The sequence below is a fragment of the Narcine bancroftii genome, chromosome 6 (assembly GCF_036971445.1).
Source record: "Narcine bancroftii isolate sNarBan1 chromosome 6, sNarBan1.hap1, whole genome shotgun sequence".
NCBI classification, from domain to species: Eukaryota; Metazoa; Chordata; class Chondrichthyes; order Torpediniformes; family Narcinidae; genus Narcine; species Narcine bancroftii.
In genome coordinates this window covers 72,034,433-72,060,792 of record NC_091474.1, presented here as the reverse complement: position 1 = coordinate 72,060,792, position 26,360 = coordinate 72,034,433, and the positions used below count along the sequence as shown (strand labels likewise).

Below are 26,360 nucleotides of genomic sequence, written 5' to 3'. Positions count from 1 at the left end.
GAATATAAAGACATGAAGAAAGGTGCGGTTAAAACAGTGCATCATCTTTTACCATCGACAGGTGTGTTAACAGAAGGAAGAAGAAACTTTCCTATATATGTTGGAAATCTGGAAGGGAGAAGGTGGGAGTTGTGTAATGGCCTGAGCTCTGTTCACAACTCCGTTTCTTGCAGTTCTTGTCCCAAGTTGTGATCCATCCAGGCAGAATACTTTCTATGATGCATCTATAAAAGCTGGTGAGAGATCTTGGACATGCTGAATTTTCTCAAGCTTCTGAGGAAGTAGAGTTCTTGGTCATGGTATTGACATGGTTGGACCAGTGCTAAGGTTGCTGTGATAGCTATTGCAAAAAAAAACCCTGAAGCTCTCCACCACCACAGGTGAGTAAATCATAATGGAATAATGGAATGGCGGTGCAGATTTGATGGGCCAAATGGCTCTTGTGTCTTATGGTCTTATCTCCACTTCAGCACCATTGCTGCCCTCCATTTCCTGGTTAATCTCCAACCACTTCATTGTGAGGGGATGTCTGCAGTCTTAAAGCACATTAATGGTGAATATATACCTGGGACCTGACAATGTAGCTTCCCAGAACATTATGGAAAGAAATTACTGGAGCCCTGGCAAAGATATTCAAATTATCTGCACGCGCAAGGTGACAGACAACTGGATGTGGCTAATGTGCCTTCATTTAAAAGGGCTGCAAGGACAAGCTGGGGAACCACGGGCCAGTGAGCCTAACGTTAGTGGTGGGAAAGTTACTGAAGGATCTACATGCATTTGGAAAGATTATGGATCATTAGAGCATAGCTTTGTGGATGGGAAATCAAATCCGATTAATTTGATCATTTTTTTTTAAATGTGACTAAGAAGATTGATGCAGATGTTGTCCACATGAGGCTTATCAAGATCTTTGGCAAGATCCCTCATGGTAAGCTGGTCCAGAAGATCAGGTCACGATATCTAGAGTTAACGTGAATTGGATACAAAAATAGTTTGATGCAGGAGACAGAAGGTGGTAGTGGAAGGTTGTTTTACAAATTGAAGGCCTGTGACACGGATCATTGCTGGATCAACTGTTGTTTGACATCAATATTAATAATTTGGATTAGAATGTAGTTGGCATGGTTATCAGCTTTGTGAATGACATTAAAATTGGTGGAGTGACAGAATGTTATCTAAGAGCACAACAAGACCAGATCATCTGGGAAATCGAGCCAAGAAATGGCAATTGAAATCTAACTTGAATAAGTGAAAGTCTTGCACTTTTAGAAGTTAAACCAGGAAGAAATTGCATAGCAAATAGCAGTTTCCTGGAATGTGGTAGAACAGCAAGACATTGGGTACAGGAACCTGGTTCCCTGAAAGTATCAGCATATGTGAAGAGAGTGGCATACTTTTCTTAAATGATCAGAGTATTAAGTTGTCACAGGTCCACAAGATGTTGTATGTGGTTCTGGTAGTCTAGTTGAAGAAAGAATGTAATCAGGCTGCAAAGGGTGCAGTAAAGATTCTCCAGGATGTTACTGGGACAGGAGTGTTTTAAGGAGAGACTGGATAAGCTGCAACTTTTTCCCTGGAATGTGGGAGGCTGAGAGGTGACCTGATAGAATCATGAGGGACATAGAGTGAATGGTCACTGTCTTTTATCCAGGGTAGGGTGAGTCTGAAACTAGATGGTTTAAGGTGAAAATGGAACCATTAAAAAGGGTTCCGAAGGGCAAGCTTATCACTGAGAGGGTGGTGAGTATTGGGAATGAGCTACCAGAGGAAGTGGCAGAGCCAGGTACAATTGCAACATTTAAAACTGGTACAAGGACAGGAAAAGTTTTAAAGGGTATGGACCCAACACACGTAAATGGGAGAATGTCAGGTAGGCAACTTGATTGGTATGGGTGAGTTGGGCAGAAGGGTCTGTTTCCAAGCTCTACCACACGAGTTTCCTCGGTACAGTGGGATTAAACGTCTCCCCTCTGTTTTAACTCCAATATGAATCGAGTCTCATTCCCCTTAAAATGATTGATATTGAAACAGGAGGATTTTTCATAGTGAACACAGGATGTGATGATGAGGACCCAATTGAGTATTTCCTGGTAACAACTCCTGCTTGTTTCAAAGTTTGTATGCAAACTTCAAAGTTTTCATGACAAAATTGTTAAAAATTAGACGTAAGTACTGTAACAGGCTAATCCCTCCCTTTGAGCTAATGCGGCCCATATTATACCCCATTAACCTACACCCTGGTATGTTTTTGAAGGGTGGGAGGAAACTGGAGCCTCTGGAAAAAAACCACGCAGACACAAGGAGAACGTACAAGCTCCTTACAGTCCGAGTGGGATTTTAACCCATATCTGATCATGATCACTGGCGCTGTAAAAGCGTTGAGCTAATTGCTACACCAACCGTGCTGCCCTGCAAGTGGATTGCTAATGTGAAATATGTTTCAATGAGGTTAGTTGAGAGATAAAGTTTGAACCGGCATCACAACTTCCAACGATGAACACTTTTCACAGTACTGTACTGTATGATGATGTGCAATATTCTTCCTGAGAGGAGGACTGAAACAGAGTAAACAGTAATATGCAGAAGGAACTGGAGAATGGGGTTAACTGAGTAACTTGAACAAAGACCAGCCGAGGGTGTAGAGACTGAATGGGCTTTCCATGCAGGGTCACTATACGATTCAGCTGGTCTCCACTAACAACTTCATTTACTGAGGACATTTCTGGCAGGAGTTCTTACAAATACTCTAAATTGCTATGTATATGAACACAATCACACTGGAACAGTTTGATCTTCAACAGAATCTGAGCAATGCCAAAGGAAGTCTGTACATTCCAGCTAGATAACCAATGACCATAATTTTGTGACATTCAAAGGCTCTGCTGCTTTCCCAGTGTGATCTACAGCCATTCAGTCCTTGTGTCTGTTCACATGCCATTTACTGCCATTTATTGTCCATCCCTTTGAACTGAATAGCTTGCTGTGGCAATGTTGTTCGACCCTATTGACTGGATGACGGATTTCCTTCTCAGGAAGACACTGCTGAACCACCGCAGTCCAAGGGCCCTGGTCACCATTATTCTTGCCTGTTTTGTTTATTCTAGAATATTTTGTTTGTTGAATTCAATTGCCCTGATATCTGAACTTCAGAGTTCCAGGTTTCTGAATTACTAGTCTATTGGCCAAAGTCTCATTAGACCATGATGATATGACAAAAAAATGCCTTAGATTTTTGAGTGCTCTTGGAGTTGCATTTACCAGATTTCACCCATAAAGATCCAAAAAACAAATTAATTTCTGATGAATAGCACGTTTACATTGTGTTAAATGCTCAACAATTGAATAGCCAATAACCGTGCTTCAAGACAGCTCCTCTATGACAGGCTGTAAAATAGTCAAAGTTCCACAAATTACAAAGATGAATTGTCCATCCTGTACAGAATTAATCAATGGCATCAGTGGCAGGACTAGATCAGGTACTTTGGCTCACCCAGAAACTCAAACCTGCACTTTTCGCGTTCAAGAACAAGGGCAGGAGGTTCACGGGAGCACCACAATCTACAGGGTCTCTCCAAATCACACACCAAGGTGATAAAAAAAAATCACCATTCTTTCATCATGACGGGGTCTAAACCCCGGAAGTCCCTACCAACAATACATTGGGTATCTTTGGTGGAAGGACTGCAGCAATTCAAGAAGGCAGCCCACCACCACCTCAAGAACAGTGCACAGTTCTCAAAAAAAAATAAAGAAATTAAGGAATTGTGTTTGGTTAGCTCCAAGTCTGGATAGAAATTTCCTGTTTGATATCGAAATATATACAAAACAAAACTTTATGCATGTTGAAGAAAGATACAACAGGAGAGGAAAGGATAAAAGTCCAATTACCTTCCGATGCTCCCTACCTAGGTTAACACAGAGTAGTTACTTGGAATGCTATAACCTAGTGTCAAATTAAGTTACAACATGAGGTACAGCTCCTCTCTCTTTGCTTCATGCACAAGTAGTTGTGTGTTTGTGATGCCTCATGGGTAAAAATAAGGTCTCTCAGCTAACTTGCGTGCATAGGCTGTAAATTTAGCTCAAGTCTCAGCATGACTTCAGACATCAGATGATAATTATAAACAGCTTAAGCCTTGCTTTGGAGAATGGAAAGACATTCTAATTGTCTGGTGATCATTCCAATAATCCATTATTTTCAGCCACATTTTTAGTACCAGCATGAAACCCATGTCTGGGTTCAAGGAAGTAAGAATGCATACAGCTAAATAATTTGTTGCTGTTTGTACAACAAAACACACTGGCGGAAGATAGAAAGTAAAGTAAAGGATTGAAGTATTCAATTATAAATAGTTGAAACCAGTAAATAGCTCACTATTTTCTCTCGCCCAACTCAGTGTGGTTCTCAATCTATGCCATAGGTATTATGTGGTTGGTAAGGGATTACTTAACATGGTATGTGAGTGGAAAGAAAAGGTTGAGCATCACTGTCCCAACTGATTACTTTTGCTGTTTTCATATTCAGTACAACTCGGATTATCCAAAATCTTTGGACCTGGAAGTGACGTCTCTTCAGCTCCAAAACTTTTTTCAGATAATTGAGGTTTTCAGAAAAATCAGAAATCCTCATTTATCCAAAAAATTTCAAAGCCGAAATGGCATAATTTTGCATCCAAAAAATTTCAGATAAGGATATCCGAAACAAGCAAAAATCCTCAGTTATCAGAAAAAAATTTTTTTTAGAGCTGAACTGACGTCACAGGTTAAAAAAAAATTCAGAATTTTAGAAAAACCTCTGAGTAAAACTTTTAGTTTTTGGTGTTGGATTTATCCTATTTTGTTCAGGTTGTTTTTTGTGTTGAGAATTAAACATTATTTCAAGCTTAAAAAGCCTTCCTTTGTTGTTTGTTGTTGTTAAAACACAGTTAAAAGTGACTTTCTGTTGCTACTGGGCTGTTTTGAAAAAATGGCCTGTTATCCAAAAATATTGTTTATCCGAAATAGACCCGGTCCCAAACTATTTTGGATAATTGGAGTTGTACTGTAGTTCAGAGAAAGTATAGCAATATTTAATAAGGTTGGTCAGAGTAAAAGTCCTTAAAGCAACAGAATGAACAACCCAAAGCACACTGTGCCTCCACACCATCATCCTTGGTGTGTTGTGTCAGAAAACTGATGATGAATTAGAAAACTGAGGGTGTAGACAGCCAAACATTAATTATATTTCATGGAATGATTTTTAAGGTTTAATTTGATGTGACTGCCAACCTCATGATCTGTTACATGGGTCACTCTTATAATAGATAAATGTTTGTTCCATAATTTAATTTTTAACATAAAATTGCTCAAGAGCAGTTGTGGTAGTTTCTGAGGTCCTCAGCTTTCCCAAATAACCTTTTTTAAGACATACAGCACGGAAACGGGCCCTTTCAGCCCACGAGCCCATGCCGCCCAATTATTCCAATTGACAACCCCAGCACATTTTGAAGGGGGAGAGGAAACTGGAGCATCTGGAGGAAGCCCACTTATTAGAACATTAAATCTCCTCATAGACGGTGCCAGATTCGAACCCTATTCCCGGTTGCTGGCGCTGAACAGCATTGCACTAACTACTACTCTAACCATGCCGCTCAGGGTACAGAGGCTTTGTATTCAGGGTGAAGTAGACACAAATTACCATCCAAGGCACTTAGCAAAAAGGTAACATTAATGCACAACAGAAATTCTCACTGAGTGGAACTAATCATTATAGCAAATTGAGATTGGTGTTTGGGGACATTGCCTCAAGATTTGAGGGAGTATATTTAGGATGGAAATGAGGATGAACTGCTTTTCCCAGAGGGGTGAATCTGTGGAATTCTCTGTCCTGGAATACAGTGGAGGCTGCCTCATTGAATATATTTAAAACACAGCTAGAGTTTTGCAAAGTAAGAGAATTAAGAATTTAGGTGAAGGCAGTTTATGGAAACGAGTCCACGGCAAGATCAGCCGTGTTCTTATTAAATTACGAAGCATATTTGATTGGCCAAATGGCCGACTTGTGCTCTTGTTTCTTATGTCAAAATAATATCATCAATATGAAATGCCATATTAAAAAAACACCTACCATTCACTCATCCATTGACCTGTAAAACTAGATGCATAATTAGTTATTTTATTAGCTTTGCTGTAGGAAGATGGTATCAATTATTCCATTGTAATCAGTAAATTACATAACTCCAGCTTGTTTTTGTGTTTCAGCTAGTCAGGGAATCATTCAAAAAAGATGGGCTTGAATAAATTAGATCTTTCTAATGCTGACTGGTCTTAGATTAATTTCCACAAGCAATATGATAGAAGGCAAATACCTACTCACGTCATCCTTCAAAATTCCAGAGACTTGCTTGGAAATGAAAGGTCTTTCCTGGAAGTCCAGAAATGCAAACGATGTACTGAATTAATTTTTACTAGTTTCTGAATGGAAATATCTTTCTCCTTTTAAAAGTACAATTGTGATTCATTGGCTGATAATTGCATCAGATGTTTCCTGGAGACTAAAATTATCCCACTTGACTGGGGAAAATGTGGCACATTCTTCCAAATCCACATCTTGATGGCTTTGTTACTGAACAGTGTCCAGCCATTTAGTGACTACTCAATTCACGAAAATATTACTTCTTTCTCCTTGGGTTCTTGAAGCCACGGATTGATCCATGTCCAAAACAAATTGTTGCTGGCACTCTGTAAAGAAACACAGAAGAATACAAGAGATAAGGCACAATCATATTCAGATTTATTGTCAGAGCACACACTGCACATGACATCACCTACAACGCTGAGATTCTTTTTTCCCATGGGCACGGCAGAATTACTACTAATTGGTAGTGGAAAAAAATAAAGTCTACACAGCTTAAAACATGTAAACAAAGAACTGTAAACAGATAAGGAATTTAAACTGAAATACAGAGAGAACAAAAAGAAAATTCTTAAATGAGTCCATGATTGAGTTTGTTCCAGAGCTTTGTGTCGGGCCCGTGAGATAACATTTGCCATAAACCTGTTACTACAATAGGCGAACTGGAATGGATCCATGTCTCTGCTCAGGCAGGAACTGATATGCTTCATCACCAACCATTCACAACATTTCATCAATGTTGATGTAAGTGCTACTGGTCGATAGTCATTAAGGCAGGTTACTACACTCTTCTTGGGCACCAATTGATGCCTGTTTGAATCAAGCTTCACCCCTTGTGGATACTGGGATTCTAGATCTCAACAAGAGCAACAATGTCAAGAAGAATTGTATGAAATATGGGGCAACAGAGTTAAGACAAGGGGAAGCTTTTCCCAAATATTTGTGAATCTTGAGAACAGTTGAAGGTAAGTCACAAAAATGTAGAGAGATTTTTACACTAGAATTTAACAGGGATTAAACAGAAAAGTCAAGATTTTGTATGGGTGATCTGCCTCCAGATTCTGCATGGTCACCTCTCACTCCCATGACATACTCTCACACTCAGCTGTTTTCATACCCAAACATCTCTGCTCCCACAGTCAGAGGCACATTGTTGAAGCTGACCAGGGAAGTTATACCTAGCATCATGGGCAAAATGATCTACCAATCAATATCACCAACACAAGTGGTTCACCAACTCCACTCTCTGAAGAATCGTGCTGCTTGCAAATTGGCTACCATTTTCCATGCATTACAAAGCTGATTACACGTTAAGAATCCATTCAGGACATCCCGAGATGAGGAAAGGTGCTAAGTAAAGGCATTAAAAAATTGCAGTTGCAGCTCGAAGGTGATAAAATAGGTTGTATTATTTTGAAATTGTATTAAAATATAAATTTTTTAATATCCCATTTCACATTATTTTTTCTGACACAGAACTTTTCACTATATCTACTGACATTTGATTCTATTATCGTTTCTTCCTCACCACGCTACCTTACATGTGCATTATACTTAAATTGTCGTTAATGTGTATTACATACCCTGGAAGCTGTAGCAAGCAAGACTCTTGTTGCATCTGTACATGGCACTTGTCTTCATTCATTCATAATGCATAGTGGTTTTTCATTTCTTCACCAAAGGCAGTTATTCTTCAACTTTAGCAAAGTTACCGTGCAGTTTTCGTTTAGAATGAATATGCCCAGCTTACAAAGTTTCTTTGACGGGGGTAATATCAAGAATAGGAAATAAATCCCCCTGCATTATTTTTATTTGTTACTACTTGGCATTACAGATAGCATAAGGAGAGGACAGCCTCAACCCATACCACTGGACCAAAATGAATAAAACTACACAAAACTGCACCTTCTTTTCATGCTTGAATATTTCCTTTCACTATTTTGAGTTCTGAATCTTGACGATTTCCACCTGTTCCGCACACACTTGCATGGTTAGTGTAGAGGTTAGCGCAACATTATCACAGCTCCAGCGACAGAGGTTCGAATTTGGTCCTGTCTGTCAGGAGTTCGTATGTTGTCATCATGATCTGCAAGGATTTTATCCAGGTGCTCTGGTTTTCTCCCACCATCCAAAATGCAAAGGGCCAGTAGGTTAATTGGACAACACAGATTTAATCAGCTGAAATGGCTTCTACCTTGGTGTTTTGTTTAAATTTTAAAAATTTTAAATTAGAATCCTTCAATTTTTTATTATTAAACAATTTTAAACATATACCAACAAGATTGTTGGTAATTTAATATTACAAACTACATCTGCTTGTATTTATTATGTACATATTAAGGAGCTAAGGAGATGCTGAGTACATTGATTGCTCAAAATTCTGCTCCCATGCTTTTGCACAGTATGGAAGGATTGTTAGATGGACAGTTACCTGCGGGAGATGGAAGATCGTGGTAGCACCGTGGCAGTACTATACTCGGGACGAGGTGCACCCTCATCCTCCATTGTTTCTCCTGACTCCTGATCCATTGACTCAACAGTCATTGGGCAAAAAATATCATTTGTTTTATTTTGACAAACAGTGGCTTCCACTTCCATATCATGAGGACTCCTCTCCTGAGTCTTTTGTTTGCTGTGGGTAAAGAAGACAGAACATAACACTTATTTTGGAAATGCAACAAGACTTCCATTTAAAATTTTAAGATCAAAATATATTTTGCTTTCAAATAAATGCAAAATACATTCATGCTTGAATTATAAAATAATTAATTTATAAAACATATTTAACACAACATAAACATTTCATGGTGTATTTCAGAAATAATATTAAATGAAGAATTTTTAATTTTTCATACTTTATCAATCAAAATACACAGAAACATTTCCCTCTTGAATATACAGTGGCATTTTCTCCCCCTTTTTCCCCCTCCCTTCCCTCCCAGCTTCCCACCCCCTCCAAACCCATTAAACGTTCAACATATACAATACAATAAACCCATTAAACAATGTCATCACACAATGAAAATAAACAAGAAAATTGTGTCATCTACTTTTACACACTGGGTCAGTTCATTTTGTCTTCTTCTCATTCTATCATTTTAGGGGGTGGAGGTCCGCGGTAAGCCCTCTCTGTTGTGTTCCATGTATGGTTTCCAAATTTGTTCAAGTAATGTGACTTTATTTTTTAAATTATATGTTATTTTTTCCAATGGAATACATTTATTCATTTCTATGTACCATTGCTGTACTCTCAGGCTCTCTTCTGATTTCCAAGTTGACATTATACATTTTTTTGCTACAGCTAAGGCTATCACAATAAATCTTTTTTGCGCTTCATCCAGTTTGAGGCCTAATTCTTTACTTATATTACCCCCCCCAAGTTCCTCAACATGGTTATTCAACTGCACGAAAACCAACAAGGTCGGGTCAGATACAGCAATGAGCTCTCCAAACCCTTCTCCATTGACAACAGCGTGAAGCAAGGCTGCGTCCTCGCACCAACCCTCTTTACTATCTTCTTCAGCATGATGCTGAAACAAGCCATGAAAGACCTCAACAATGAAGACGCTGTTTACATCCTGTACCGCATGGATGGCAGTCTCTTCAATCTGAGGCGCCTGCAAGCTCACACCAAGACACAAGAGCAACTTGTCCGTGAACTACTCTTTGCAGACGATGCCGCTTTAGTTGGCCATTCAGAGCCAACTCTCCAGCGCATGACGTCCTGTTTTGCGGAAACTGCCAAAATGTTTGGCCTGGAAGTCAGCCTGAAGAAAACTGAAGTCCTCCATCAGCCAGCTCCCCTCCATGACCACCAGCCCCCCCCACATCTCCATCAGGCACACAGAACTCAAAACAGTCAACCAGTTTACCTACCTCGGCTGCACCATTTCATCTGATGCAAGGATCGACAACGAGATAGACAACAGACTCGCCAAGGCAAATAGCGCCTTTGGAAGACTACACAAAAGAGTCTGGAAAAACAACCACCTGAAGAAACACACAAAGATCAGCGTGTACAGAGCCGTTGTCATACCCACGCTCCTGTTCGGCTCCGAATCATGGGTCCTCTACTGGCATCACCTACGGCTCCTAGAACGCTTCCATCAGCGCTGTCTCTGCTCCATCCTCAACATTCATTGGAATGACTTCATCACCAACATAGAAGTACTCGAGCTGGCAAAGTCCGCAAGCATCAAATCCATGCTGCTGAAGACCCAACTGCGCTGGGTGGGTCACGTCTCCAGAATGGAGAACCATCGCCTTCCCAAGATCGTGTTCTATGGCAAGCTCTCCACTGGCCACCAAGACAGAGGTGCACCAAAGAAGAGGTACAAGGACTGCTTAAAGAAACCTCTTGGTGCCTGCCACATTGACCACCTCCAGTGGGCTGATATCGCCTCCAACCGTGCATCTTGGCGCCTCAGTTCGGCGGGCAGCAACCTCCTTTGAAGAAGACCGCAGAGCCCACCTCACTGTCAAAAGACAAAGGAGGAAAAACCCAACACCCAACCCCAGCCAACCAATTTTCCCTTGCCACCTTTGCAACCGTGCCTGCCTGTCCCGCATCAGACTTGTCAGTCACCAACGAGCCTGCAGCAGACATGGACGTACCCCTCCATAAATCTTCGTCCGCGAAGCCAAGCCAAAGAAAATATTACTTAGAAGAAAGATCTCTGGATTTTTTGGTATGTTGCTTTTTGTGATTTAGATCTTCTCAAAACTTTTCCACTTTCTCACAGGCCCAAATTGCATGTACTGTTGTTCCCATTTCCTTCTTACAGTGAAAACATCTATCTGATAATGTTGGATTCCATTTATTTAACTTTTGGGGCGTGATATATAGCCTGTGTAACCAATTATATTGTATCGTGCGTAATCTCGTGTTTATTATATTTTCCATAGTTCCAGAGCATAACTTTTCCCATATTTCATTTTTTATCTTTATGTTTAAATCTTTTTCCGACTTTTGTTTGGGTTTATAGCTTATTTCATCATTTTCCTTCTCTTGCAGCTTGATGTACATGTTTGTTATAAACCTTTTTATTATCGTTGTTTCTGTAATCACATATTCAAAGCTGCTTCCTTCTGGTAATCTCAGTCTGCTTCCTAATTTGTCCTTTAAGTAGGTTTTCAGTTGGTGGTATGCAAACATTGTACCATGAATTATTCCATATTTGTACTTCATTTGTTCAAATGTTAATAAATTATTTCCCAAAAAACAATATTCTATTCTTTTAATTCCTTTTCTCTCCCATTCTCTAAAGGAAAGGTTATCTATTGCAAAAGGGATTAGTTGATTTTGCATCAATAATAATTTTGGTAGTTGGTAATTTGTTTTATTCCTTTCCACGTGAATCTTCTTCCATATGTTGAGTAAATGGTGCTGCACTGGTGAACTATATTGCACCAGTTTTTCATCCCACTTATAAAGTATATGTTCTGGTATCTTCTCCCCTATTTTATCTAGCTCTATCTTGGTCATATCTGGTTTTTCCCTTGTTTGATAAAAATCTGATAGATACCTTAATTGTGCTGCTCTATAATAATTTTTAAAGTTTGGTAGCTGCAAACCACTTTGTTTGTACCATTCTGTTAATTTATCTAGCGCTATCCTCGGTTTCCCTCCTTTCCATAAGAATTTCCTTATTATTCTCTTTAGTTCATTGAAGAATTTCTCTGTTAAGGGAATTGGTAACGATTGAAATAGGTATTGTATCCTTGGGAAGACATTCATTTTAATGCAATTTAGCCTCTCTATCAATGTTAGTGGCAATTCTTTCCAATGTTCTAAGTCATCCTATAATTTCTTCATTAAAGGCAGATAATTTAATTTGTATAGGTGGCCTAAATTATTATCTAATCTAATACCTAGGTATCGGATTGCTTGTGTTTGCCATTTAAATGGTGATTCTTTTTTAAACTCTGTGTAATACGCATTATTCATTGGCATCGCTTCCCTTTTATTTGCGTTGATCTTGTACCCCGATATTTCTCCATATTCCTTCAATTTCTTATGTAGTTCTTTTATTGATTTCTGGTTCTGTTAAGTATACTATGATGTCATCTGCAAATAAACTGATTTTATACTCCTTCTCCTTTATTTCTATCCCTTTTATTTTATTTTCTGTTCTTATCAGTTCTGCCAATGGTTCTATTGCTAAAGCAAACAGTGAGGGAGATAGTGGACATCCCTGTCTAGTTGACCTACTTAATTTAAATTGGTTCAATACATATCCATTTACTGTCGCCTTCGCTAATGGTCCCTTAAAGTTTTCATTGATCTCTGTTGGGTTATATGTAATTTGTTTGTCCTTTTTCCTTGATGCCAATACAGTTCTTCTAGCTTGTTCTGTTTTAAGTTGCCAGGCTAGTATTTTGTGCGCTTTTTTCTCCTAGCTCGTAATACTTCTGCTTTATTTTCATTATGTTCTTCTCCACCTTATACGTTTGTAATGTTTCGTATTTTATTTTTTTGTCCGCCAATTCTCTTCTTTTTGTTGTATCTTCCCTTGTTGCTAGTTCTTTTTCTGTACTTACTATTTCCCTTTCCAACTGTTCTATTTCCCGATTGTAGTCCTTTTTCATCTTAGTTACATAACTTATTATCTGCCCTATAATAAAGGCTTTCCTTGCATCCCATAATATAAATTTGTCTTGCACTGATTCCGTATTTATTTCAAAGTACTTTTTAATTTGGCGTTCAATAAATTCTCTAAATTCCTGTCTTTTAAGTAGCATGGAGTTTAATCTCCATCTATATGTTCTTGGTGGGATGTCCTCCAGTTCTATTGCTAATAACAGGGATGAATGATCAGATCACAATCTAGCCTTATATTCCGTTTTCCTAACTCTCCCTTGGATATGGGCTGACAACAGGAACAGGTCAATCCTTGAGTATTCCTTCGCCTTTGGGTGTTGTCTCCTCCATATATCCAAGTTGCATTTCCTGCATTGATTTAATCATAAATTTGGCTACTTTGTTCTTTTTGCTAGTCTTTTGTCCAGTTTTATCCACCTTTGGGTCCAAATTAAAGTTAAAATCCCCTCCTATCAATATATTCCCCTGCATATCTACAATCTTCAAAAAAATATCTTGCATAAACTTTTGATCCTCTTCATGAGGTGCATATATATTGACCAAATTCCAAAATTCTGAATGTATCTGACACTTTATTATTACATACCTCCCTGCCGGATCTATTATTTCCTCCTCTATTTTGATTGGTACATTTTTATTGATTAATATAGCTACACCTCTGGCTTTTGAATTATTTGATGCTGCCGTTACGTGCCCTACCCAGTCTCTCCTTAATTTATTATGTTCCACTTCAGTTAGATGCGTTTCCTGCACGAATGCTATATCTATTTTTTTATTTTTTCAGTAAATTTAATAGCCTCTTCCTTTTGATTTCGTTATGTATTCCATTAATATTTATAGTCATATAGTTCAACATGGCAATCTCATACTCTGTTTACACCTCATTTCCGCTTCCTCACCACCACCTTTCCCCTTTTCCCCATTTTCATCTCTCAGTTTTCCCTTTTTGAACTCAATGTATGACAACACTTATAAAACATAAAATACTTCAACAACTCCCACATCTAAAATTCCCTTAACCCCAAGTGTCCCACCCCTCTCTGAGTTGCCCCTTGTCCCTTGCCGGGCAACCACAACTCCCCTATCCATTCAGATTGCGAACCTGTTCGAAAGCATCAACTGATTTCACAGTGACTGTTATTCTCTCCCACCCAACCCTCTCCAGAAAAGACTTTTATCTTCACATTTAACAAAGCTCACCCTCTTTTCTTCTTTTTTCCCCCCTCCTTTTTTCCCCTCTCCCTTACTTCCCTTTTCTTTCCCTTCTTTAGTTCTTACTTATACATTATTTTTGCATCTCTCTTTCTGTCCTGCAGAAGTTCTACAAATTCTTGTGCTTTCTCCGGATCCAAGAACAGTCTGTTTTGCTCCCCTGGGATAACTATTTTAAGCACACCTGGATGTCTCAACATAAATGTATACCCTTTTTTCCATAGGATCGATTTTGCTGTGTTAAACTCCTTCCTCTTTAGGAGTTCAAAACTTGTGACTGGGTAAAAAAATACTCCAATGGTCTTCTCTAATTTTATTCCTTGTCCTCTCCATATATTTTCTCTTGTCGTGTATCTCATAAATTCTACTAAAATGGATCTTGGTTTTTGTTGTGACTGTGGTTTTGGGGCTAATGTTCCGTGTGGCCTTTCTATTTCCATTCCTTTTTGTATTTCTGCCATTCCCAGGACTTTTGGGATCCATTCTTTTTTAATTCTTTCATATTTTTGCCTTCTTCATCTTCGTTAAGGCCCGCTATCTTTATATTGTTTCGCCTACTATCTTCTTTGGCTTGGCTTCGCGGACGAAGATTTATGGAGGGGGTAAAAAGTCCACGTCAGCTGCAGGCTCGTTTGTGGCTGACCAGTCCGATGCGGGACAGGCAGACACGATTGCAGCGGTTGCAAGGGAAAATTGGTCGGTTGGGGTTGGGTGTTGGGTTTTTCCTCCTTTGCCTTTTGTCAGTGAGGTAGGCTCTGCGGTCTTCTTCAAAGGAGGCTGCTGCCCGCCAAACTGTGAGGCGCCAAGATGCACGGTTTGAGGCGTTATCAGCCCACTGGCGGTGGTCAATGTGGCAGGCACCAAGAGATTTCTTTAGGCAGTCCTTGTACCTTTTCTTTGGTGCACCTCTGTCACGGTGGCCAGTGGAGAGCTCGCCATATAATACGATCTTGGGAAGGCGATGGTCCTCCATTCTGGAGACGTGACCCATCCAGCGCAGCTGGATCTTCAGCAGCGTGGACTCGATGCTGTCGACCTCTGCCATCTCGAGTACCTCGACGTTAGGGGTGTGAGCGCTCCAATGGATGTTGAGGATGGAGCGGAGACAACGCTGGTGGAAGCGTTCTAGGAGCCGTAGGTGGTGCCGGTAGAGGACCCATGATTCGGAGCCGAACAGGAGTGTGGGTATGACAACGGCTCTGTATACGCTTATCTTTGTGAGGTTTTTCAGTTGGTTGTTTTTCCAGACTCTTTTGTGTAGTCTTCCAAAGGCGCTATTTGCCTTGGCGAGTCTGTTGTCTATCTCATTGTCGATCCTTGCATCTGATGAAATGGTGCAGCCGAGATAGGTAAACTGGTTGACCGTTTTGAGTTTTGTGTGCCCGATGGAGATGTGGGGGGGCTGGTAGTCATGGTGGGGAGCTGGCTGATGGAGGACCTCAGTTTTCTTCAGGCTGACTTCCAGGCCAAACATTTTGGCAGTTTCCGCAAAGCAGGACGTCAAGCGCTGAAGAGCTGGCTCTGAATGGGCAACTAAAGCGGCATCATCTGCAAAGAGTAGTTCACGGACAAGTTTCTCTTGTGTCTTGGTGTGAGCTTGCAGGCGCCTCAGATTGAAGAGACTGCCATCCGTGCGGTACCGGATGTAAACAGCGTCTTCATTGTTGGGGTCTTTCATGGCTTGGATCGCGCATCGGATGTCCGATGCGCATGGCGCATCGGATGTCCCCCAAAGTTCCTCAACATGATTATCCAACTGCACGAAAACCAACAAGGTCAGGTCAGATACAGCAATGAGCTCTCTGAACCCTTCTCCATTAACAATGGCGTGAAGCAAGGCTGTGTTCTCGCACCAACCCTCTTTTCAATCTTCTTCAGCATTGTTTCGCCTACTATAGTTTTCCATTATATCCATCTTCTGAGCTAACAACTCCTGTGACTCTAACTCTTTTGTCACTTTCTTCCAATTTTCTTCTTAAGTCATTCACTTCCATTTTTACAGCCATTTCTCATTCTTCCACATTTTCTAATCTTTTCCCTATTTCTGTCATGACCGGCTCTGAGTACTTTTCATTTTTCTTTTCATTTCACTAAATTCTAATGTCAATCATTCTTTTAATGCTTTCATTTGTTCTTGAAAATGTTTTTAATCTATATACTGTCCATCTATTTTACCTTCTATTCCTCTGTGCAGAGCTTGGTGTTCTTCTTCTTCTGTGTCTGCTCTTGGGTTTGTGTCTTCTACTTCTCTTCCTTGTATCTGTGTCTCTTCTGACTTTCTTGTTGAGCTGCTTGCCTCAGTTTGTTGGGTTTTTTTTGAATAGCTTCTTGTTGTTGGTCCTCTTCTTCTGGGCTAGTTATCTGTTGGTCTTCCTGTTGCTGTTTTTCTTTCTTATCACTCCCTTTCCCATTGCTTTCCTCTTCTTCCAGCTGAGAACCCTGCTGTCGGGCATCTCTTAGCTGGTCGCGCTGTGTTAGTTCACTCCACAGCTGGGCCCCCCTCCCGTCGGTGTTTTCCTTTTCCTTGGTGTGCACATTGCGCACTTCTGTTTGGCTCAGTGTGCCATTTTTGCAGTCCTGCGGTCGGAAGGTCGCAACCCTGTGGGGTCTCCACTAACCTCGGGGAGTGGGGTCCTCTGTCCAAGGCGGGTCCCTGCCTCTTCATGCAGGTAAGGCCTTCTCCTTTCTCTTCCGGCATCTTTCCTTCTTTTTTTCCCATTGTTTTTGGTTTTTCCTTCTTTGGGGCCATTTTCTTTCTTTTCTCCACACCTTTATCTTTTATTTGTTGTGTTTTGTGTTTCTTGAGCTTTGCGTTTTCTTCACTTTATTTCTTCTTTACTGGAGAGGGCTGGTATTCTCCTACCGGCCACTACTCCACCACGTGACTCCTCTATTGAACGAAGAATTGATGCCAATACAGATGAAGAGATATTAGGCCAACACCTTTTAATGGGCTCCTCCAGCAGACTGCTTTTTGTGGTCTTTGTGTTTCCTGAGCTTGAGGCCTTGACAGCTAAAAGGGACAGTTGCCAACAGATTTTTGAATGCTCAGGTGATTGGCACTAAAGAAACACAGTATCTTGAAGGGTTATACAACTGGAGAGTAGTGCAGAGAAAAAGAGGTAAGCTCATTCTATGATATGAAAACAAATGTAATATTTTTAAAATTAAAACTCTTCCTATTCCCATTTTCCCACAGCATTACTGGTTATTTCCCCTTCTGTCAAACCAATTACCCCTTGAAAGTTTGGACTAACTGTTCCTTCCAGCTTATCATTACTCTCTTTTGGAAAGGTGTCCAAGGTGCTTCACTGGGAGAAGGTGCAGAGACCTCCTGAAAGAGTATCAGGACAAGGAACTTCAACTATATGAAGAAAATTGAGAAGTCGGGTTGATTTTTTAAGTAGCTAACCTAAAGAGAAACTGCTTCACACACCATTAAGATTTGCATAAGAAGTGGTGGTGTTAAAATATATTTTGCACAAGTGGTAGTGATGGAATCAGACAGTAGTAACACAGAAAATAGAACTGGATAAATATTTAAAGAAAGAATAAATCTAAATCTCTTGATAGAAAGAACATAAATATAGATCAATTATATACTTCTAGCAAACAGTTTACAGCTCAAAGAGTCAAAAACCCTCTTCCGGGCTGCATCATTCTATCATGTTACAGGAAAACCCCTGGTATCTGGAATTCAAGCAACTGGCAAAAAAAAAACGAGGAAAATAAAAACGAATAAGAATAAAATAATAGGTAAAAGTACGCAAGTTTAAAATTGTTAACATAAATGTTCTCTGAAGTAACGCATAAACCTTTGGTGAAGGTGGGAGCAAATATTCACCCTTGGTCATGCTTTGCCTGTAGCAGATGTTTGAATAACATGGCGTAACCCAGGATGACGGGGTTTAAATTGTTTATTCTTAATGCAGGTGCATCAGTTCGGCATTGCAAGAGCAAGCCTCAAGCAACCAGATAATACACTTATCTGGATCTACCAATTCCCATAGGTGCCAGACATCAGGGGTGTTACTGCATCCATTGGATGACAAAATCCCTAGCATTCAATTACTTCACATGGAGAAGTCATGCCACAAGTTTAATGGTAAGTGTCTACTGGCAGGACAAGGAAAGAATATTGGTGACCATAAGGAGCATGGCCCCAGGGTTTTGAAAGGTAAAATACATTTTGGTCAGTTTATTACCTCACCCTCAGAGCTTTATGAAAAATGTTGCAGAAAACAGTTTACTTACCGTTTAAGTTTCTTTGGCTTATCAAATCTAAAGTCAGATGGATAACCATGAACTTTCATCAAATGTTTTTTGCGGTCACAGGAACTCTTGAATTTTTCTGTACAACTCTCAATCAAACACTGATACTAAAAGACAAAAAAAAAGTGTTTGTGCTTCAAACATACAGGTTTTGAAATTTTGGGATACCAGCATAAATTGATTATATGGAAGCAATTCTGGGGAAAAAAAAACTGGTACTATCCCAGGTGCTATGGTTTTAAATACAATTGAGAAGAATGAGGGAGCACTTACGATCAAGGTAAAAAGACACTGAAATGCTGGAGGAACTCAGCCAGTCTTTTCAGCATCTATAGGAAGACAAAATTATATTGCTCACGGTATGGGCCTGAGCCTTCAAGAAATAAGCAGAATAAACCAGAAGCAGGAAGTCTCAGAATTCAGACAATGGGGGAAGGAATTGGATATGATCAGGGACAAGGTAAGAAAGTATCATGTTTGTGTGACAGGAGACGGAATGGAGAGATGACTAGGGAAGTGGGGGGGGGGGGGGTTTAAATAAAAGCCAGAGAAGTCAATATTAATGGCATCTAGTTGGAGGATGCCTAGTCAGAAGATAAAGTGATGTTCCTCCAATTTATGAATGGTCTCAGTCTGGCAGTGCATGAGATCATGGACAGACATGTTGGTAAGGGAATGGAATGGGATGGGGAAATGAAATGGGTGGCTGTTTCATGTGGGGCAGAGGGGGCCACAGCAGATGTGCGGGCAATGAAGGATATGTGGGTGAGCGCCGAGTTGATGGTGGTAGAAAGGACATCTCTGATGGATCTGGCATGAAGTTCTCATCCTGGGCAGATACAACAGAGAGAGAGGAATTGAAAGAATGGAATGAAATCCTTACAGGGGACAGGGTTGGAAGAGGTGTTGTTGAGATAGTTGTGGGAGTTGGTGGGGTTATAGAAGATTCTATCGAGAATTTGTCTCCTGAAATGGAGCAGAGAGATCGAGAAGAGGGAAAGTATTCCTAGAGATGGACCAAGTGAATTTGAGAACAAGGTAAAAATTGGCAGCAAAGTCAATGAAGTTAACGAGCTCATTATGGGTACATGAGGCAGCATCAAAGTAGTCATTGAGGCTTTCAGTATGGTGAAAATGAGGTGTATAGGGGTTGGATATGCATGGTAAACATGAGGCAATTGAGTTCAGAGAACGGCAAGTCGTTGAAATGATGGAGGGTGTGTGAAGTGTCCTGGATGTAGATAGGGAGGGACTGGACTCGGGGTACAAGGTAAGCAGAGACCAATTTGGTGGGGCAGGAGCACATGGACACAAAGGGCCTGCTGGGACAATTGAGTTTGTGAATCTTGGGTAGGAGGTAGAACTGGGTGGGTACGGGGTTTGGAAACAATAAGGTTGGAGACTGAGCCAGATGATGAGTTCAGAGATGGTGCATGATACAGTGGTTTGAAGAGACTTGGTGGGGTCTTTTTGGAGAGGGTAAGTAAAAGGAGGTATCTGAATGTTGTCTGGCTTCAGCCAGATAGAGGTCAGTCCGCCACACAAAAATAATGCCATCCTTGTCTCCAGGGTTGATGGTGAGGTTTGGATTGGTGCGGAGAGATCCAAGGGGGTGAGATTGGAATGAGTGATCACCCACTCAAGGGAGAATGTCCAACAGAGCTCTATACTATATAATCTTATAAAAACACAAAAAAACAGAGTGAGAAGTATAAGAAATATAAATGATCTTCATGGAACTCTGTCTTAAAACTTTGTAAACTGGAAGTGGCCACTGTTGTCAATACTGATGTTTACTATCCATCTGCAACTGCGCCTCACCTGAAGAAACACTTAAAACTCCACTACAATGTTAGTCTGAAGAGACATCTCAGCCAGACTGAATAAGGTCCTTCATCTCATGGACCTTAGTGACCAAGATGAGCTTCTAATAAAAATCCATTTGTTTTGGTGGAAACTTATTGAGACCAGCTTCATTCATTTCAGACTTAATGACTTAAAATCAAATTACCCCATTGCAATAGTGAAATTTCAACTCATTCCTCAGGATCTAAGTAAAGTAACATAACCCTTCTAGTTCCCCACCGCAACTTACCATGTTCTGTTTTGCTGCCAAAATTTGGAAAAGTGAGTCATGCCATTCCAAGATGTGAATATCAAGCAGGTGACTGGATGGAAAAGAGCGCTTGCAGGAGCTGCAGACATTGCGGTGGAAGGTATTATAATGGTGTTCATAGTTTTCCAGGGTATCAAATAGTTGACTGCAGCCTGTTACGTGGCAACAAAATTCAGAGACTCTAAATTGAATATGAACAAGTTAGTACTTGGGGAAATAAAAAAAAAAGGAAATTTCAAATGGTTGCAATCTAATATAGTTGGAAAAAGATTCTTACTTGGGTTTTTCCACTTCTCCCACGTTGAATGTGACATTTCGCAGATATAAATGTCGACGAATATCACCATCCTAAAGAAAAACAAAAAATTCAAACTTTACTTTGCTCATTTCACATTCTTCAAAATTCAAGTCAATTGTTATCTTTCGTTGATGTGCCAGGCTGCTTCTCATGGAGAATGACTAAGAGTTTGATTTATCTATTTTGCCAATAATTCTGCTGACTATTTAATCCAAATAAAGAACATACCCATACTGGGCTCACAAAAAACCATTCCCGAATGAAACTATGTACTTATTAGAATTCTATGATGCATCAAGTTTGCTTTATCTACAGTTTCCACCAAAACTAATTGCTATTACAGGACTAACTGATTTACAACGAGACTCTCAGAAAATGCTGTCACCAGGTAAGCATGCAGTACTGGGGAAACTCAATCAGGTCAAACAGTGTACTTTATATAGCAAAGATAAAGATACAGTACATATATCCCATCGACCAGTTGCACTTATATCAACAGTGATGAAGTGTTTTGAAAGGCTGGTGTTGAAACATTTTAACTCCTGTCTGAATGGTGACATGGATACGTTCCAGTTCATCTAGCATGGCCATTTCACTGGCTCTACACAAAGCCCTGGAACACCTGGACAGTAAAGATGCATTTATCTTCATTCTTTATTGACTACAGTTCAGCATTTAACACCATCATCCCCTCAAAACTGATCAGCAGACTCCAAGATCTGGGACTCAACACCCCACTGTGATCAAAGATTTACTCACCTCCAGACTACAAAATTGGCAAGAACATCTCCTCCACAATCTCCATCAGTTCCGGAGCACCACAGGGCTGCATTCTTAGCCCCCTGCTCTACTCCTATGACTGTGTGGCTTGGTATGACAACACCTTCTACAAATTTGCCAACAATACCACTGTAGTGGGTTTTTTAAAGGAAGGGGATGAGTCAGCATACAGGAGGGCGATTGAAAACTTGGCTGAATGGTGCACCAACAACAACTTGCACTCAATGTCACCAAAACTAAAGCTGATTGTTGACTTGAGGAAAGAAAAGCCAGAGGTGTTCAATCCAGTGGTCTTTGGGAGATCAGAGGTGGAGAGGGTGAGCAAATTTATGTACTTGGGAATCACTATCTCGGAGGATATTTCCTGGACCCAACACACCAATGGCATCGTGAAGAAAGCATGTCAGTGCCTCTACTTCATCAGAAACCCTGGCAAATTTCTAGAAGGGTAATGGAAAGTGTGCTGACTGGCTGCATCACAGTATGGTATGGGAACACCAATACCCCTGAGCGTAAAGCCCTTCAAAAGGTAATGGACACAGCCCAGGACATCACAGGCAAAACCCTCCTCACTATTGAGTACATCTACAGAGTACGCTACCGTCGGAGACGGATAGTAAAACCCTCACCACCAAGTACATGCTCTGTTCTCGCTGCTACCATCAGGAACAATGTATAGGTGCCACAAGACTCGCACTAGCGGCTTCAAGAACAGCTGCTGCCCCTTCACCATCAGAGCCCTCAACAACAAACTCAATCAGGGACTCATTTAAGGACTCTTACTTTTGCACTTTTTAAAAAAATTCTCTCTGTATTGCACAGTTGGCTTGTTTACATTCCTTATCTGCTTACATTTCTTTATTTGTTTACGTGTACATTGTGTACTTTTTTGCACCAATTAGCGGTAATTCTGCCGTGCCTGCAGAAAATAAAAGAATCTCAGGGTTGTATGTGATGTACTCAGACAATAAATCTGAAATCTGACATAACTGACGTTTCGGTCTTGAGCCCTTCATCAAGGTATGAAACATCGGTGATGTATCTTTATCTTTGCTATATAAAGGACACTGTTTGACCTGAAGAGTTTCTCCAACATTGTGTTTTTACTTCAATCACGGAGTCTGCAAACTTTCATGTTTTACTGCCGGGAAAATGTACCCTGTGGCCCTAGGATATTATTGTGGCTAATATCCATGTGTTGCCAACCCAGGGTGACACCTCCCCCTAGGGTGATCCCCCACCCTAGGGTGACAGTTCCCACCCTGCCTCAGGATGACACCTCCCACCCCACCCCAGGGTGACCCCCGCCCCAGGGTGCCACTCCTCCCAAGGTTAACCCGCCCGCCTCAGGATGACACCGCCCCCCCCACCACCCCCACCCCCAGATGACTCCCCCTGCCCCAGGGCGACCCCCCGCCCCGCGACCCCACCTCGAACAACTCGGCGTCCCTCAGCAGGACGATGCGCTCGGAGTGGAACGTGAACGGCGACCCACCGCCGCCATCACCGGCGCTCAGCATCCGCGCCCGCCGCCCTGACCAATCCGCGGGCACGGGAGGCGCACGCGCGGGCGAGCCAACTGCCAACCGGCCGACCAATCGGCATGCGTGGGAGAGATAACTGCCGTTGAGGGGAGGGGGGGGGGGAGTGTGTCGGCTCCGCAGGGTCCTACTGCTGGCTGAGACCGAGTCTGCTCTTTGTCTCCAGGAGCGAGCGGAACCGGGCGAGGGAGCCGCGGGCTTCCCGGAGGAAGGTGCCGGAGGTACCGTATGGTTTGTTTTGGCCTCCGACGAGGGGAGGGGAGAGCGCGGGCACTGGGGTCCCAGGGCGGCGGGCTCCGGCCTGCATCCTGCCCCGCGCCGGGAGCCCGGGGAGAGGCCTGCTCCCCGGCCCAGTGGTGGGGCCGCTCCCACTCCTGCGCCCCGTGCCCTGGTGCCCGTCTTGCGGCCACACGGTGGGGAGCGGCTGGTGCCGCCGGTCTTGCCCTCCCGTCCCCTGGGCAGCCGGCTCCGTGCGGCGCTGTGCCGGAACGGATACTCGGCTCAGTGACCGTGCAAGGGGGCGATGCCCCGGGACAGCGCAGGGAGCCCGACGCGGGGGGTGCAGGAGCTTCAACCCGCCCCGAGCGGGGAAACGGACAGAACAGTGAGTAAAAACACAATGCTGGGGAAACTCAGCAGGTCACACAGCAAAGGTAAAGCTGCACAACACACGGTCGTGGGGCTTGAGCCCTTCAGCAAGGGATGTGCAACATGTAGGCAGGTGCCCGAAGCCAACTTGTCAAACAGTGCGCTGCAGGTTTATTGTCAGGGTACATGCCTGAGACCCTTTTTCTGCAGGCGAGGCAGGATTCCCACTTATTGGCAGTGCAAAATAAAAGTGTACTCAGCGAACCCATGTAAACAAACTGCAAAACACAGAAAAAAATTGCAAAAGTAGGAGCCCTTAAATAAAAGTGAAACACAAAAGTCTTCATTTTATTTTGATGAAAGGCTCAAGCCTGAAATGTCGGTTATGTATCTTCATCTTTGCTATATAAAGTATGCTGTTTGACCTGCTGAGTTTCTCCACTGTTGTGTTTTTACTAAATCCCTGATTGAGTGTGTTGTTGAGGAGTCTGATGGTGGAGGGGTAGCAGCTGTTCCTGAACCTGGTGGGGTGAGTCTTGTGGTAGAGATGCCCCTTTCCTGAATAGAGCATGTGCTGGGTAGTGTGGATCCTTGATGTTTGCTGCTGCTCTCCGATGGTAGCGCACCTTGTAGATATTCTCAATAGTAGGGAAGGTTTTGCCTGTGATGTCCTGGGCTCTGTCCACTACCTTTTGCAGGGTTTTTGCTCAGGGGTATTGTTCCCCATACCAGACAGTGATGCAGCCCATTAGCACACTTACCACCACACATTGTCAAAATTTGCTAGGGTTTTTGATGTCATACCAAACCAAAGCAAACTCCTGAAGAACTACAGGCGCTGACGTGCTTTCTTCACAATGCAAAGATGATGATACACAACCGATATTTTGGGCTTGAGAGGTACCAAAGTTTTTCCTAACTGCAGTCAGGTATGTAAGATGCAGCAACAATTGTACAAATTAATATGCATGTGAGATAGAAAAAGTGAAAATAAACATGAAAGGGTAGATAAATAGAGTGAAACATGGAAGTTTGCAGACGCTGCGATTGTAGTAAAAACACAGAAATGCTGGAGGAACTCGGGCGATCTTGCAGGGTCCATAGGAGGTCAAAATATGTTATCTCAAGATAGGAGGAAGGGCTCTGTGAGACTGGCTGAGTTCCTCCAGCATCTCTGTGTGTTTTTAGGGTGGACAACTATCACATTGCAGTTGGTGTTTTAATGGCCCTGGACTAGTATGGGGACGTTCAGGAGCTGTTGGGGGAAGAATAAAAACATACTGAACTTGGAGGTGCTGGACTTTAGGCTTCTGCATCTTTTGCTTGAAGATAGCAGCAAAAAGAGATTGACACGAGGGAACTTGATTTTTGGAGGCAAGAGACAGTGATTCTCCCAACATTGAAAAATACACTCCTATATTCCCTGCTTAGCACACGCCATTTCTGTTTACAATAAGTGTTGCATTCTGAACTCCGTGGACGAGGTCATTGAGGTAAACATTGCTCGGGACCCACAAGTAATTTATTTATTGATGTTGAAATGACAGCGTGCAATTATCTGCAAAGTTTTTTTAGTGTTGCATCCATTAAAATATTTTAAAGGTAGAATATTTAGAGAAAGTTCTAATTGTGTTGGCTGAAAAAAAACTGATTATAAAATATAATTCACACGTTAATTGCAGAGTTGTTTTTAATTCTGCTTAAATATGGACTATTGGAGTTGGTGGTCTTTGGAAAAAATGTTTTGTGGAAGTGTTTATTTCCCTACCACAGAGACGAGTTAAATCTAATGCATTTACAGCTCATTAAATTTGCAGTTATTTGTATGTGTAATTAATAAGATGTAGTGAGTTTAGAAAGTTTGGTGTTGTATGCAAACATGCCAGAGAAAATCAGTGGGAGTTGGAGGAATGGGATGAGAGAAAGTGAAAAATCGAGGGAGGGGTTAGAGAAAATTGGAGATTGTTATTGATGCCATCTGATTGGAGACTGTCGACTCCCCAGCCTCTTTCTCCTTCTCCTATCAGAGATATCTTTTTCAGTCGTGTGCCCTCTCCCCAATTAAATCAGCTCCTTTCTCTTCTTTCCCCCTTTCACCTATAGCCTGCTAGCCTCTGCACTTTCCTCCTTCCTTCCCCTTCACCTTCTTATTTGGGTGACTCCCCAATTTTTGGGGAGAAGAAGGCTCGAAATGTCAACTACTTTTTTGCTTTCTAATGAATGCTGCCTGACCTACTGAAATTCTCCATCACTTTTGTGTACTGTACTAAACCCCAGCATCGACAGATTACTTGTATACCTTGGAATGTGTAATTTATCATCTGAATACGTAAATAATTTTTACCTTTGCATTACCGCATGTTACTAACCAAATTTTGCAAATACAAGGTGAAACTCATTATACTACAGAACTTAGTTATACTTTATGGAGGTTAATATAAATAAAATAAAAGTGCTGGAAACATTCAGCACGTCAGACAGCATGTGTGAAAAGAGAAAACGTTTAATGTTTGTGCTGGGCATGTCCCTTAAACTTGCTTTTAACGATGTATGAC

The 26,360-nt window shown here is 41.5% G+C and overlaps 2 protein-coding genes across 9 annotated transcripts in view; one reads left to right on the top strand and one right to left on the bottom strand.

Annotated features, from left to right (window-relative positions):
- znf511 (zinc finger protein 511) overlaps window positions 1–23,239 on the bottom strand; it is a 30,650-nt gene extending 7,411 nt beyond the window's left edge. For 2 of the 4 annotated variants that reach the window (XR_011340137.1, XR_011340138.1), the window contains exons 1-6: window positions 23,107–23,239; window positions 20,876–20,946; window positions 20,578–20,779; window positions 18,465–18,589; window positions 8,829–9,029; window positions 6,359–6,723 (exon numbers count right to left, since the gene is read on the bottom strand). Coding sequence is in view for 2 of the 4 variants with exons in the window: in XM_069885291.1 (XP_069741392.1) it covers window positions 6,654–6,723; window positions 8,829–9,029; window positions 18,465–18,589; window positions 20,578–20,779; window positions 20,876–20,946; window positions 23,107–23,196 (759 nt within the window). In the remaining 2 variants the exon portion in view is untranslated. Of the gene's footprint in view, window positions 1–2; window positions 6,724–8,828; window positions 9,030–18,464; window positions 18,590–20,577; window positions 20,780–20,875; window positions 20,947–23,106 lie in introns of those variants that run through there. The other 2 variants (XM_069885291.1, XM_069885292.1) reach the window with 2 other exon arrangements.
- Window positions 18,293–26,360, top strand: part of tubgcp2 (tubulin gamma complex component 2) — a 65,932-nt gene continuing 57,864 nt past the window's right edge. For 2 of the 5 annotated variants that reach the window (XM_069885267.1, XM_069885266.1), the window contains exons 1-2: window positions 18,297–18,315; window positions 23,384–23,438. The gene's annotated coding sequence lies outside the window, so the exon portion shown is untranslated. Of the gene's footprint in view, window positions 18,316–23,383; window positions 23,439–23,484; window positions 23,822–24,558; window positions 24,735–26,360 lie in introns of those variants that run through there. The other 3 variants (XM_069885269.1, XM_069885268.1, XM_069885270.1) reach the window with 3 other exon arrangements.